This window comes from Cottoperca gobio, unplaced genomic scaffold (genome assembly GCF_900634415.1).
Source record: "Cottoperca gobio unplaced genomic scaffold, fCotGob3.1 fCotGob3_267arrow_ctg1, whole genome shotgun sequence".
NCBI classification, from domain to species: domain Eukaryota; kingdom Metazoa; phylum Chordata; class Actinopteri; order Perciformes; family Bovichtidae; genus Cottoperca; species Cottoperca gobio.
Genome location: NW_021166883.1, coordinates 21,218 through 37,253, shown reverse-complemented (window position 1 = coordinate 37,253; position 16,036 = coordinate 21,218). Strand labels below are relative to the sequence as shown.

General features: G+C 39.4%; 2 protein-coding genes across 3 annotated transcripts; one reads left to right on the top strand and one right to left on the bottom strand.

Moving 5' to 3' along the window:
• The first annotated feature begins 2,398 nt into the window (after positions 1 to 2,398).
• Positions 2,399 to 9,467, top strand: LOC115005141 (protein phosphatase 1 regulatory subunit 14A-like). Of its 2 annotated transcripts, XM_029426954.1 has the most exons (4): positions 2,399 to 2,908; positions 4,391 to 4,471; positions 5,483 to 5,515; positions 8,749 to 9,467. In XM_029426954.1, exons 1-4 carry the CDS (start codon positions 2,543 to 2,545, stop codon positions 8,884 to 8,886), a joined length of 618 nt encoding a protein of 205 aa, XP_029282814.1. In that variant the 5' UTR covers positions 2,399 to 2,542; the 3' UTR covers positions 8,887 to 9,467. The 2 variants fall into 2 exon arrangements, with proteins under 2 accessions (XP_029282814.1, XP_029282815.1); XM_029426955.1 differs by lacking the exon at positions 5,483 to 5,515.
• Positions 9,468 to 9,887: 420 nt separating this feature from the next.
• LOC115005139 (transmembrane 4 L6 family member 5) lies at positions 9,888 to 13,043 on the bottom strand. Its single transcript, XM_029426951.1, has 4 exons — positions 12,867 to 13,043; positions 12,095 to 12,163; positions 10,315 to 10,469; positions 9,888 to 10,086 (listed from the first exon to the last, which is right to left on the bottom strand). The coding sequence occupies exons 1-4, from the start codon at positions 13,041 to 13,043 to the stop codon at positions 9,888 to 9,890; spliced, it is 600 nt and encodes a 199-aa protein (XP_029282811.1).
• Positions 13,044 to 16,036: the final 2,993 nt, after the last annotated feature.

The window sequence follows — 16,036 nt, the reverse complement described above, 5'->3', positions numbered from 1 at the left end:
TGTACTTAGTGTTTAGTATATCGTGTTATACTTTGTACTTCTAATATTTTTTATTCTATTTAATTATTGTGCATCCATGCTCTATTTAAGAAGGGACAGAGCAGCTTTATCTGCTGAGGAGACTGAGGTCTTTCGGAGTGCAGCGGGCTCCTTAAGACCTTCTTTGACTCTGGTGGCATCTGCTATTTTTTATGGAGTGGTCTGCTGGGGCAGCAGCATCTCAGCTGCTGACTGGAAGAGACTGAACAGACTGCTGAAGAAGGCCAGCTCTGTCCTGGGGAGCCCTCTGGACACCGTGGAGCTGGTGGGAGACAGGAGAAGGCCTCTCTATTGGACAAGATGTCCCCCCCCCCCCCGTACCAGTATACCGTAGGTCCTTTCTCTCTGCAGTGGTCAGACTGTACAATCACCACGGCCCCTGGTAGACCACCACACCAAGAACAGACTATTCCACCACTGTTGTGCAATTATCATTGCCATGTGCAATATTCACTTTTACAACTTTTTATCAACCACTTTGTACTTATACTATTTTTTATTCTATTTAATTATTGTGTACTCGCTACTTTACTTTATTGTTCTTTTGCTGTAACAAGGTACATTTCCCCGTTGTGGGACTAATAAAGGATTTCTGATTCTGACAAACACACACATCGAGTTCCTTCTGCCTATTCTGCCTTATACGTTATAAGTAAAAGGGATTTGATATGTTTTAAATTATTTATTATATATTATTTATCATGTATGATTTATTATATATTCATTATATATGTATTATTCATTTTATATTACTTAGTATTCATCAAATATTATTTAACATATATAATAAATAATAAAAGCGGTAGACAATGGATGGATGGATGGAATAAATAATTTATTATATGTTATTCATCATATATTATTATATATGATATATAATATATGAAATATGTGTAAATATATAAGATAAAAAACATATGCGAAACTACATTTATGTATTTCATTGAATATAATAAAAAAGTGTGTGAAATCTATTATTTTATTCTCTATAACCATAAGTATTTATTTTTACTTTGTGTTTCTTTGATATCTTAAAATCTTATGTAAAGAACTTTTTTTAGTTTTTAATTTTACATTACTTATTACAATAGTGATTTACTGAGTTTAATGTCCTAACTCTTATATACACACACGTATATATACTGTATATATACATACACATATACATATATATACACGTTTATATGAATGTATACACGTATATATTTGTTGTATATATACATACAGAAGGCAAAGCTCTCAATATACCGGTCGATCTTCGTTCCTCCCCTCACCTATGGTCATGAAGGCTGGGTCATGACCGAAAGAACGAGATCACGGGTACAAGCGGCCGAAATGTGTTTTGTCAGACGGGTGGCGTCTCCCTTAGAGATAGGGTGAGAAGCTCAGCCATCAGGAGAGACTCGGAGTAGAGCCGCTGCTCCTTTACGTTGAAAGGAGCCAGTTGAGGTGGTTCATCTAGTAAGGAGCCACCTGGGCGCCTCCCTAGGGAGGTGTTCCAGGCACGTCCAGCTGGGAGGAGACCCCGGGGAAGACCCAGGACTCGTGGAGAGATTATATCTCCTCACTGGGAACGCCTCAGGATCCCCCAGTCGGAGCTGGAGGATGTGGCCCGGAGAAGGGAAGATTGGGGTTCCTTACTGGAGCTGCTGCCCCCGCGGCCCGACCCCGGATAAGATGTAGACGATGGATGGATGGATGGATAAATGTATAAATATAAAAATATCTAAATATATTTTCTGTCTGGTTTCTCTGAACTTGGGGGCACTAGGACCCAGCAACTTCCACTCATGCTGCCTTTACTGTCTGCTCGAAAATGTCACCATCACAACGCCAGAGAATGAGAAACAAACTAAACAAAATGTTTTATTAAACAAACAAACATGTTAAGATTCATTTGTTCATCTATTATTTAAGAATTTTTTGTTTGTTGTTGTTACTCTTCTTGAAACCAGGTGGCGTCTAACTCTATTGGTATCTTTTATTTATTCAAAACAGAATTATCCGAAAACAAAGAACACGTAATTATGTATAATTAGGGAGATATATGAATTAAATTAGTCATTCTTTAAATAAATAGGGATACTGTGTTGTTTCTGATTGGGAAAGAAGTGTTATACCAAATGAAAGAAAAACACTTAAAACATATTAGTTATAAAATATATTAAAAGTAAAAGTACAGAAAATAAAGCTTATAAACTTTATTTTGAGTGATGAAACTGAAGCGACTAGATGCAACAAGACCAAAATGTATAATATATAATATAATATTACACTTTTATAATTTCAATCACAAACACTTCCCAGTGGAAACGAGATCATAAATCCTGACAGCACATGAACGCAGCAGCAGCGTGGTACCCGCCCTGTCTGCACGCGCAGCTCCGCTTTCACAGCTCCATCTGCACTCTTTTATATTTATGTTATTTTCTAAAATATAAAAACAAATCAGCGTGAAGAAACGAGAGGATTTAGGATCACATTATTATTGATATTATTATTAATGTTATTATTTTATGGTTATCAATATCTCTTTTTACAGATTTGTTCAACATTTTATTTTTGTCTCTCTTTAGCTAAAATCTTAACATCATATAGTCTGAGTATTGTATTGGATCCGGTTCTGGGTTTTTCTGGGTTCGGTCAGGTTTGGGTCCTGATGGCGGCTCACCGGGTGGCTCGGCGGGTCAATAAGATGTGTGGTAATCATTCACCGGGGCGTGCTGGCGGCGGGCGGGGTTCTGGGCAGGGCGTGCAGCGGCGGCTGCAGGCCCGAGTCACCGTGAAGTACAACCGGAGAGAACTGCAGAGGAGGCTGGATGTGGAGAGCTGGATCGACCGGGGACTGGACGAGCTGTACCTGGGCCGGGTGAGCATTGCAAGGACTCATGCAAGTACTTTTTCTGCAAGTACTACTGCTGCAAGTACTGCTGCTGCAAGTACTGCTGCTGCAAGTACTGTTAATACTGTTGCTGCAAGTACCAATACTGCTGCAAGTACTGCTGCAAGTACTGCTGCAAGTACTACTGCAAGTACTACTGCTGCAAGTACTACTGCAAGTACTGCTGCAAGTACTACTGCTGCAAGTACTACTGCAAGTACTGCTGCAAGTACTACTGCTGCAAGTACTACCGCTGCAAGTACTGTACACACTACTGCAAGCACTGTAAATACCACTACAAGTACTATTACCTTTGCTGCAAGTACTTCTGCTGCAAGTAATTCTGCTGCAAGTACTACTGCTGCAAGTACTATTAATACTGCTGCAAGTACTACTACTGCAAGTTTTATTAATACTGCTGCAAGTACTACTGCTGCAAATACTTCTGCTGCAAGTACTACCGCTGCAAGTACTACCGCTGCAAGTACTACCGCTTCAAGTACTGTTAATACTGCTGCAAGTACTACTGCTGCAAGTACTACTGCTGCAATTACTGCTGCTGCAAGTACTACTGCTGGAAGTACTACTGCTGCAAGTACTTCTGCTGCAAGTACTACCGCTGCAAGTACTACCGCTGCAAGTACTGTTAATACTGCTGCAAGTACTACTGCTGCAATTACTGCTGCTGCAAGTACTACTGCTGCAAGTACTACCGCTTCAAGTACTACCGCTGCAAGTACTGTTAATACTGCTGCAAGTACTACTGCTGCAATTACTGCTGCTGCAAGTACTACTGCTGCAAGTACTACTGCTGCAAGTACTGTTAATACTGATGCAAGTACTACTCTAAGTACTTCAAGTACTGTTAATACTATTGCAAGTACTGTTAATACTGCTGCAAGTACTGCTGCAAGTACTACTGCAAGTACTGTTAACACTACTGCAAGTACTGTAAATACCACTACAAGTACTACCGCAAGTACTGTAAATACCATTGCAAGTACTACTGCAAGTACTACTTAAAGTATTTTTATACTACTGCGAGTACTGTAAATTAAATTAAGTAAAGGAAGACAGAAAGTAATGTGTCACACACACAGACACACACAAGTATTACTGCAAGTACTGCTGCAAGTACTACTTCAAGTACTACGTCAATTATTTTTAATACTACTTCAAGTACACACACAAACACACACACACACACACACACACACATTTGCAGTCTGATTCTATCTCTCTCCCTCTCTCCAACCCCCACCCCTTCAAAATAAAAGCCCCATAGAGTAACTGTACCTAAACAGGAAGCTCATGACCTCTGTAACTCAACAACACAGCTGCTGCTATTAATACTCAGCGTTAATGCTAGTATTGCAACCAAGTTACAGCACACAGTCAAAATCTCTAGTTTTAACATTATTTAACATTATTTTAACATTGTATAAAAAGGTTAACTGATGTTGTGTTCAGGAGGACGAGATGCCGGAGGAGGTGAACATAGACGAACTTCTGGACCTGAAGACAGACGAGGAGCGGACACAGAGACTGCAGGTAAATACACACACACAAACACATGTATATATATTAGGGCTGTCAAGCGATTAAAAAAATGAATCTAATTAATTACAAGCTTTGTGAATAATTAATCGCATATATCAATATTTGCTGTCGGAGCGGCGGGTTGGAAGATGAGTGAATCAATGAGTAGGCATTATGAACGGGTCTATAAACTGGTCAACATGTCTTTTATTTCAATACCAATATCCAATATCTTGTTTGCCACAAGATAGCCTTTCATTGTACAATAAACAATCTCTTGTACAACAAAATGAACAAAACCAAGCAAAAGTCCCCTATGGCAACATAACCGTTTCATTTATCAACATGTAGTGTAACTTAACGGACCCATCGGCCTCACAATACCTCACTTCTCCCTCAGCCGGTCAGACAAACTAGCTTGTTTTCATTCTCAGATGTCAAGGCTTGTCTCTTCTTTTGCACTATGTTACGCTATCCGTAAAACCTCCGTTAACCCCCTGTCCTCTACCACCGAAATTGGCCTGCAGTCTATTGCAATCCATCTCGCGATTCAGTTGGTTAATCTGTCAGATGTAGATTTACTAATTCTGCTTCTGAACGCCTGATCGAGAGCTTTGACGAGGCTGGTCGCTCACTTTGGTGCTAGCTAGCTCCGAGCTAGCTGCTAAGTGCTTTGCTCTGAGATGATATGTCAGGATAGAAGTACTGAGATGATCCGAAAATTATTTTCTGCAGGAATTGCACAGAACGGTGCTCCTATCTACAGTTCCATCTGGGCGTTTATTAATGTAAACTGTCCATTCACTGGGCCAAGTATCGTTTTCTCATCCGATGTTGATGAGGCTGCTGTGGCCGCGCCGCGTCGGTGACGTAAAGAGTCAAGGGGAATCTAAGAGCGCGATTAATCTGCGTTAATTTTTTTGTTGCGTTATTTATTCTATGATTAATTAATCGAAATTAACGCGTTAATTCGACAGCACTAATATATATAATATAACACCCTGATTGTGTCTCTCTCTTCAGGACCTCTTCCACTCCTGTAGCAACAACACGGAGGTGAGAGCGCTAAAAAAGCAACTTCCTGACTGAAAATGAAATCTATTTTATATACATATACATAGTCAAGCCGGAAAATCTGCACACCCCTTTCACCTTCTCCATGTTTTATTACCATCCATCCATCCATCGTCTACCGCTTATCCGGAGTCGGGCCGCGGGGCAGTAAGGAACCCCAAACTTCCCTTCTCCGGGCCACATCCGCCAGCTCCGACTGGGGGATCCTGAGGCGTTCCCAGGCCAGTGAGGAGATATAATCTCTCCACGGAGTCCTGGGTCTTCCCCGGGGTCTCCTCCCAGCTGGACGTGCCTGGAACACCTCCCTAGGGAGGCGCCCAGGTGGCATCCTTACTAGATGCCCGAACCACCTCAACTGGCTCCTTTCAATGTAAAGGAGCAGCGGCTCTACTCCGAGTCTCTCCTGATGGCTGAGCTTCTCACCCTATCTCTAAGGGAGACGCCAGCCACCCGACTGAGAAAACCCATTTCGGCCGCTTGTACCCGTGATCTCGTTCTTTCGGTCATGACCCAGCCTTCATGACCATAGGTGAGGGTAGGAACGAAGATCGACCGGTAGATCGAGAGCTTTGCCTTCTGGCTCAGCTCTCTTTTCGTCACAACGGTGCGGTAAAGCGACTGCAGTACCGCCCCGCTGCTCCGATTCTCCGGCCAATCTCTTGCTCCATTGTCCCCTCACTCGCGAACAAGACCCCGAGGTACTTGAACTCCTTCACTTGGGGTAATGGCTCATTCCCTACCCGGAGTAGGCAATCCACCGGTTTCCTGCTGAGAGCCATGGACTCAGATTTTGAGGTGCTGATCCTCATCCCAACCGCTTCACACTCGGCTGCGAACCGATCCAGTGACGTCATGTCATGTTTTATTACGTTACTGACTTATTCTACAATAGTAAAAGAAAATGTTCATTTTTTGCCTCAAATATCTACACACAATAACGGCAAAGTGAAAACAGGTTTTTAGAAAATATGGAATTTATTTTTTAGATAACAATAGGTTATTTAGGGGTTACATATCTGTACACAAAGAAGCTACGAGCTTGGCGCACTTGTTTCTGGAGATTTCTGTCCATTCCTCTTGACCAGTGGTCTTCACTATTTTTTACATGAGAGCCACATTGATAGGACAAAGTCAATAGGAGAGCCACTTTTACTGCAAAGTATGAAAAGCTACATCCAGTCATAAAAAGCTGCTTATTAATTTGTCATCTCACCCAGAACATACAATATGCAATGCAGCCAACCAATGCATTCAATAAAAGCAGGATTATTTTAATACTGGGATGATGTTGTCAAACTCTGCAAACAATATTTCTGCTGAAGCCAAAAAACAGTGTTTCACAATGTTTGAGTCTGAGAAGGTTTTTTTGCCCGAGCCAAAATCGATGCGATCTCAAAAGATGCCTCAGTTAATCGTTCAGCCGTATTAGTTGTCCATCTCTTTCTCATGCCTTTGTTGTCCAGAAAGAGAAGAAAGCTGCTCTATTTTTTTATTTTTTTACTAATTTCTCTTCCAGGTGCGTAAGCTTTGTTGAATTTTGGATGCGTCATTTGGAAATGCCGCTCCAAATTGACTTAGCTTGAAACCAGAGCGGGTTTGTTTGCACATTAAGCACGAAGGGTTCGACTCGTGGAGGACAAATAAAAATTCCTCTGTCCACTTGTCTTGAAATTTCCTTTACTCGTCTTGTATGGCTCGTACCTTTCTTTTAAAAAAAAATCATGATGGTATTAGCCCGGTGATGAGCGGTGCCTGGTTTCATCAGACCGGATAATTTTGTTTCTCATGGTCTGAGAGTCCTCTAGGTGCCTTTTGGCAAACTCCAAGCGGGCTGTCGTGTGCCTTTTACTAAGGAGTGGCTTCCGTCTGGCCACTCTACCATAAAGGCCTGATTGGTGGAGTGCTGCCTGGATGGTTGATCTTCTGAAAGGTTCTCCCATCTCCTCAAGGATACGCTGGGACCCTCGGGTTCCTGCTCACCTCCCTGACCAAGGCCCGTCTTCCCCGATTGCTCAGTTTGGCTGGGCGGCCAGATCTAAGAAGATTCTTAGTGGTTCCAAACTTCTTCTATTCCACGGTGCTCTTTGGGACCTGTAAAGCTGCCGAAATGTTTCCATACCCTTCTCCAGATCTATGCCTTGACACAATCCTGTTTCTGAGGTCTGTAGATACTTCTTTTGATCCCATGGCTTGGATTTTGCTTTAACATGCACTGTCAACTGTGGGACCTTATATAGGCAGGTGTTGGCCATCCCCAATCATGTCCAATCAATTTACTTTACCACAGGCGGACTCCAATTAAGTTGTAGAAACATTTCAAGCAGTTTCAGTGAAAACAAAATGCAACTCAGCTCACTTTTGGGTTTCATATTAAGGGGTGTGCACACTTGTATACGTATGATATTTTACATTTAGATTTTAGATTTAGATTAGCACAAAAGTCTAAAAGCTTGTTTTTACTTGTTTTTGTTATTGTCTATTGTTTGTAGAATTTTGAGACAGAAAATGAACTCAATCTATTGTAGAATAAGTCCGTAACGTAATAAAACATTGAGAAGGTGAAAGGGGTGTGCAGATTTTCCGGCTTAACTGTATATATACATACACATCAGTGTTTCCCCCACCATTGTTTCGCGCCCCCGTGTGTTTTTGTTCTTTGTTTTTTTTCTAGAATATATTTTATTTTTAATATTCACAACTCACTTCACATTGAACAGGTACTCTTTTATTAAATATACTAAACGCTTATGTTATTTATCTAATTTATGTGTATGTTTCAGTGTGTACTGTCTACTTTGCGTATTCACATTCTCTCCCCCGCTCTGTTTTGTGAAGGGCGGGGCTTCGCTCCTGACACACACACACGTGCACACACACTTACAGTCAGAGACAGACCGGAGGAGAGGAGGGAACTAAATAGAATCCTCGCCACGCACGCACATATATATACACACATATGTGTATATATGTACACATATAAACATGTACACATATATATATATATATGTTTACATACACACACATATACTGTATACATATACACATATACATTAACATATATAGTATCAGTCAAAAGTTTGGACACACCTTCTCATTCAAACTTTTGACTGGTACTGTATATATGTATGTGTATATTTACATATATATGTGTATATTGTGAGGCTAGTCCTGGAGACAGTATTATGGTATGTAGTTATTCTGTCTCCTCCCGTCAGATCTTTATCTGCGAGCTGCTGCTGAAGGTTGACGGTCTACAGAAGCAGGAGGATCTGCACAACGACGGCATCGACCTCCCGCAGCTCCACGTCTCTCCCGCCCGCTCCGGATCAGCTGACAGGGAGGTGCTGCACTGACAGCAAGCGCACCCAGTCTGATCCTGCACACCACTATGAGCAGGAGGCTCTGCAGAAGAAAACAAACACACCCAAACTGTCCCGAGCATGACAAGACTTTTATCTGTTGGTTGACTGGTTCCTGCTTTCATTATAAATATTATAAAATATTTCTAGATATTATTAGATATTCTTTAGATAGTATTACATGTTTCTAGATGTTATTAGATATTCAAGAGAAATATGAATTTTTATTGTCACAAAATCACAGTTTTCACTTCGAACACCATGTCTATTTCTGTCTTTAATCACAGTGTGACATGAAGCATTCAAGGGACAGAAAACATTATTATACAAATACATGAATAAATAAAACAAATAAGTACAATTAACTCAATGTGGTTTGTTACGGTAAAACCTTTTATGTCTCTAATATATAATTTATTGTTTTTTTGTTTGAAGAATCAATAATTATTGACAAATTAATACATCCATCAATGAAGGAATATATCATCAATTACAGAATCAATGAAGACATTTCTAAATGAATATGTATTAATAGATTAATGGATCAAATAAATAAACTGTTTTTTGTTTTGTTTTTTTAAGTGTTTTATAAAAATGAAACATCAAAGATTTAAAAATAAATACAAATATTAACAAGCAAAATTTACCATATAATATAATTCATTTGTGCAGAAATAATGTCAAATTGTTTTTAAATCATTTATCTTTTTTATAATCTAAAGTGCATTAGTGCTTTTTTGTTTTACAACTTGGACCTAAAAATGAGGAACCCGCCAAAATAAAAGTTTTCATGACTTTTGAAGAGTTTCAGTCACAGATGGTCAGACTTCAACTGGACTGACCTGTAACACACACACACACACACACACACACACACACACACACACACCCACACAAACACACACACATACTCTCTTTAGAGAATGTCATTTAAAAACTGGCCTCCCAAAGATAGCATAAGTGTAATAACTTGATATAAATAATAATGTCGGAGCTCAGACCTTGTTGTGGCAGCAGCCCTGACCCAGGATCAGCCCCAGCACAGCGTTCAGGATGTTGGCCCCACAGAGGAGGCTCTGCAGCCCACTGGCCACCCCCATCACACTGAACAGCACCACGTTCCACTGAACAACAGCCCGGGGCTGCAGACACACTGCAGACCACAGAGTTCTGTTGTACAGGTAGCCTGCATGGCTGACACATAGCGGATGCATTTTGGAAAATGTGGTCATTGAATGCATTTTGTGTGAAAACAATGAAAACTGATTTAATCTGCCTTCAAAATAAATGTGCTCCTCTACCACGAGGTAGAGCTACATGACATAGTGCTTTTAGCTCGTTGGCAGCGGCAACCGTGGTCAAAGTTGAATTAATTAGAACTTTGAGCTCAAAAAACCATGTGTGTGTGTATGTGTGTCTCACCGGTCTGGGAGGGGTTGCAGTGGGACCCCCCAGGTCAGAGTGGAGGTGGTGTTGTAGAGACAGAGAGGACCCTGAGAGAGAGCTGTAGCACTGACGAGACAGCAGAAACCAGCAGCTAGCAGACACACACAGGAATACACCACCTGCACCAACATCTGTATACAGAGAAACATCTGTAACACCTGCACAACATCAGTATATAGAGAAACATCTGCAACACATGCACCAACATCTGTATACAGAGAAACATCTGTAACACCTGCACAACATCTGTATACAGAGAAACATGTAACACATGCACCAACAAATATATACAGATAAACATCTGTAACACCTGCACCAACATCTGTAACACCTGCACCAACATCTGCATACAGAGAAACATCTGCAACACCTGCACCAACATCTGTATACAGAGAAACATGTAACACCTGCACCAACATCTGTATACAGAGAAACATCTGCAACACCTGCACCAACATCTGTATACAGAGAAACATCTGTAACACCTGCACCAACAAATATATACAGATAAACATCTGTAACACCTGCACCAACCTCTGTATATAGAGAAACATCTGCAACACCTGCACCAACATCTATATACAGAGAAACATCTGCAACACCTGCACCAACATCTATATACAGAGAAACATCTGTAACACCTGCACCAACATCTATATACAGAGAAATATCTGTAACACCTGCACCAACATCTGCAACACCTGCACCAACATCTGTAACACCTGCACCAACATCTGCATACAGATACACATCTGTAACACCTGCAACAACATCTGCATACAGAGAAACATATGTAACATCTGCATACAGATAAACATCTGTAACACCTGCAACAACTTCTGTAACAGATGCACCAACATCTATATACAGAGAAACATCTGTAGCACCTGCACCAACATCTGCAACACCTGTACTAACATCTATATACAGAGAAACATCTGCAACACCTGCACCAACATCTGTATACAGAGAAACATCTGCAACACCTGCACCAACATCTGTATACAGAGAAACATCTGCAACACCTGCACCAACATCTGTATACAGAGAAACATCTGCAACACCTGCACTAACATCTATATACAGATAAACATCTGTAACACCTGCACCAACATCTGTATACAGAGAAACATCTGCAACACCTGCACCAACATCTGTATACAGAGAAACATCTGCAACACCTGCACCAACATCTATATACAGAGAAACATCTGCAACACCTGCACCAACATCTGTATACAGAGAAACATATATAACACCTGCACCAACATCTGTATACAGAGAAACATCTGCAACACCTGCACCAACATCTGTATACAGAGAAACATCTGCAACACCTGCACTAACATCTATATACAGATAAACATATGTAACACCTGCACCAACATCTGTATACAGAGAAACATCTGCAACACCTGCACCAACATCTGTATACAGAGAAACATCTGTAACACGGCGCTAGTATTGAACCAATCACACGGTTCATTAAAAACAAGAACACATGCAGTGATTGGCTGCGAGTAAAACCATAAAAAGTCATTATTTTCTAGCTCTGGAAACGAGGGTCAAATGCAAATACCGTGTTATTTCATACCATATAATCCTGACCCGCCATCACCCTTTGACTGGACCTTTTCGCACAATATGATCAGCAGTTCATTCTTACTAAAGGCTTTTACAACAAAATAATAAGAAATCTTTGTAGCTTTGTTCCAAATGTTCTTCTTTCCGTCATTCTCAGAAACTTTGAGCTCACCTGACGCCTGAAAGCACAGCAGCCTGAAGTTCTGCTGCTCCGCAGGAACGCTCGGGCCGCCAGCAGCACCTGACACCAGAGCGACATTAAAACTGATTATTACTGATACTAAAACATTTGTAAAGTCGTTTTCTAGGCTTTCCTGTGTGTTACCGCCACACAGAGAACAATGTGAAGCCTCATCTGAGCTGCAGGTGAGGAACTACAAATGATTAGATCTTAAAACAAAACACATATTAAAGTTAGTAACTTCTGTCGCCTTCAGACTTCACAATAAAGGCCCGACAGACGAGGGGGGTGGGAGCGAACCGGGCCAGTCTCCTATACACATACTGATCCTCAAACCTTTATGAGGTAATAAAACACGATATAAAATCATCTGGGGCTGTTTGTCTCTCTGTTAATGAATCTTGTGACTTATTGTTTTAAAGAGTCTTCTGTGGTGGGGGAGAGTTTTGTTTGCCCCGTAGGGTGGGACAGTGTGTAGTTCTGCCTTAGTGTGAGTGTGTGTCTGTTGTGCTACTGTCTCACGTGTAGTGCGGCTGTGACGGCTGCTGTAAAACACTGTTTACACTTGGTTTTAAAATGATCGGATCACAAGTGGAACCTAAATAACAATATGAACGAGCACCAAGATGCTCCCACATTATCATAACAGCCTCACTTCCTCCCTTCTTGCCTTTCACTATAAAAGCCCTAGACGTATACACTGCATCACAGAGAAGTTTGCTGAGGCAACTCAACACAAAGCTTACACTTTGCACACACTCACCAGGAAGCCGGACCCCCACAGGCCCGGGGCCCAGGTGGCCTCTCTGGTCACATGACCCTCCAACAGGAAGTGGATCTTTAGCTCAGGAAGCAGCAGCAGGATGTTGGACAGCATGCAGACGATCGCCATGGGAACTAGAGAGACGGAGACGCACCGCAGACACCTCGACACACACATCTGTCACACACACACACACACACACACACACACACACAGAGATGATCAATCATTGTTTTGAGAGCTGCGGCAGCGGGTCGTGACTCAGTGTGCGCCCGTGGTTGCTCATTGTGACATGCGTGAAGGTTGGCGTAGATATTAAACACAGATGAGTGTTTTGAATTAATTAAAGTTCAAATTGTGTTTTCAACAGCAGATAACATAAAGTTGTGTGTAAATAAAGTTTACTTTGTGTCATGAGGTTGCTCTAGTTCAGGGGTCTTCAACGTTTTTTGGGCCAAGGACCCCCAAACTGGTGTAGCGTGGTGCAGGGATCCCCTACTGCAGGTGTGTCAAACATGCGGCCCGGGGGCCAAAACCGGCCCACCAGAGGGTCCAATTCGGCCCGCGGGATGACTTTGCAAAGTGTAAAAAGTTGTATACTAAAAAGTAAAATACTGTTCCAGATACCCGTGGCGAAATGTTTTGTGCCTTTGTAGACACACCGTGACCTGTACATTGTAATGCACATGTTTAAATTATAAACTGAGGCACAATATTATTGAAATTGCACTTTGTTTTCATAAGACATTTCAGGTTGTTCATAATGTTTTGTAAAAAGATAAAATTTGAAAATTTTCAGAATGTATTTGTACTTTTTTGCACTAAAACGAAGGGAAGAATGTGGAGTTGTGGTTATTTATAGGTTATTATGCTGTGATTTTACTGGTCCGGCCCACTTTTTAGTTCACCCCTCTCCTTTCCTCCACTCTGTCTCTGACTGTAGGCGTGTGTCGCCGCCCTTCGCGAAGTACAGCGGATGAGGCAATGTGAATGGCAAAGCAAAAAAAAATAATTGCAAAAAGAAAAAGAAAACTTTATTTTAATTTTACTTTAACTACAAACAATTTCGCGACCCCCCTGCAGTACCCTGGGGGTCGCGGACCCCCTGTTGAAGACCTATGCTCTAGTTAATTTATTTATTCTATGTAAGCAATGTGAAAGCATTACTCCACACAACCAGATATTGTAAAGTAACTAGTTACTCTTAAATAAAAGTAGTAATACATTACATTTTGTAAGTAACTCTCCAACACTCTGTCACATGGTTCATAAGTTGATGCAGGGTGGACCAACTATTGTAAAAATGGGTCACATCATGCCAAACAACAACAATAATAATAATGTCGTTTTTAACCAGATATACTGAAAGAAAATCAGAAACCGAGACATAAATTCATTTTCTATCAGAAAACACTGCTTAACAGTTTAAAGTTTTAAATTAAAGTATTTCTATATCTGCTGCTCTTAAATTAAATTAAAATGTATTCAATATATTTAAGCTCTAATAAAGTGCACGGCTATTTAAATCATGATGTTAAGTATAAATCTGTAAACAAATATTTTCTGTATTAAGATATAAATGTTTAAGTATAATATTAAGATATAAATGTTTAAGTATAATATTAAGATATAAATGTTTAAGTATAATATTAAGATATAAATGTTTAAGTATAATATTAAGATATAAATGTTTAAGTATATTAAGATATAAATGTTTAAGTATAATATTAAGATATAAATGTTTAAGTATAATATTAAGATATAAATGTTTAAGTATAATATTAAGATATAAATGTTTAAGTATAATATTAAGATATAAATGTTTAAGTATAATATTAAGATATAAATGTTTAAGTATAATATTAAGATATAAATGTTTAAGTATAATATTAAGATATAAATGTTTAAGTATAATATTAAGATATAAATGCTTAAATATAATATTAAGATATAAATGTTTAAGTATAATATTAAGATATAAATGTTTAAGTATAATATTAAGATATAAATGTTTAAGTATAATATTAAGATATAAATGTTTAAGTATAATATTAAGATATAAATGTTTAAGTATAATATTAAGATATAAATGTCTAAGTATAATATTAAGATATAAATGTTTAAATATAATATTAAGATATAAATGTTTAAGTATAATATTAAGAAATGTAATTATTTTCCTTTTGTCGACATTGATTGTTTAATAAACAGTTCAATCTTTTTGCTACCGCAGTGTTATATGGTACACATTTCATTGTGAACAATATGTTCTTAGAAAGATGTAATAAAAACATGAGTCTACTCACCTGAAAATCTGCCGCTGATAGTAAAGTGTAAATATAATAAAAAGTAAATATAATAAGGTGCAAATATGTTATGGTCCAGCTCAGTCGGACTGAGGAACAAGCTTTTATATTTGCAGACACGTGAAGACACGCACGCTCATGGAAACAGGAAGCATCTTTTCTTTATTGCAGAAAAAGATGCAAACAAAACCACAAAGATGTCATAAAGACTGCAGTTAACCTAAAAAGTGTGACTAATGTAATTAGAACGGTATAAAAACAGATCATGTAATAACATAATGTAATATACATATCATTGTGACTAATTTGGTAATAACTGCACATAATCTAAAAGTTAAATAATGTAATAAGTGACTAAAATAAAAGGCTGTATGCACATCGGTCACGTTAGAGAAGTTAAATTATATTTTTGTTTTTCTCTCTGAGTGAACTTCATGTTTTTCTATTTTCAGCTCAGCGTGTTATTTTAAATCCTCTGAGTCACAAAAACTCATCAACAGCTGACTTCAGAAGCAGTAATACATATATACTTATGTTAGTGTGAATGTCGTGTTAGTTAATGTTTACTAATTATCAGTATCAGTTATGTATACTGTATATACATATATATACACACATATCAAATCAAATCAAATTTATTTATATAGCCAAATATCACAAATTATACATTTGTCTCAGTGTTTACAGACTGTACAGGATACAACACCCTCTGTCCTCACACCCTCTGTCCTCAGATCATCGCATCGCACAAGGAAAAACTTCCTAAAAGAAACCCCATAATTAAAGCGGGAAAAATGGAAGAAACCTCAGGGAGAGCAACTGAGGAGGGATCCCTCTCCCAGGACGGACAGACGTGCAATAGAT

What these genes read in the sequence shown, in the direction of transcription:
- LOC115005141 (XM_029426954.1), top strand. Translation starts at nt 2,543, where the DNA reads ATGTTATTATTTTATGGTTATCAATATCTCTTTTTACAGATTTGTTCA. An exon ending in AGCGGACACAGAGACTGCAG is followed by an intron (nt 4,472 to 5,482) that starts GTAAATACACAC and finishes CTCTCTCTTCAG; the next exon opens with GACCTCTTCCACTCCTGTAG. An exon ending in CCTGTAGCAACAACACGGAG is followed by an intron (nt 5,516 to 8,748) that starts GTGAGAGCGCTA and finishes TCCTCCCGTCAG; the next exon opens with ATCTTTATCTGCGAGCTGCT.
- LOC115005139 (XM_029426951.1), bottom strand. Translation starts at nt 13,043, where the DNA reads ATGTGTGTGTCGAGGTGTCTGCGGTGCGTCTCCGTCTCTCTAGTTCCC. An exon ending in GCTGTGCTTTCAGGCGTCAG is followed by an intron (nt 10,470 to 12,094) that starts GTGAGCTCAAAG and finishes CTCTGTATACAG; the next exon opens with ATGTTGGTGCAGGTGGTGTA. An exon ending in CTGCAACCCCTCCCAGACCG is followed by an intron (nt 10,087 to 10,314) that starts GTGAGACACACA and finishes GCTATGTGTCAG; the next exon opens with CCATGCAGGCTACCTGTACA.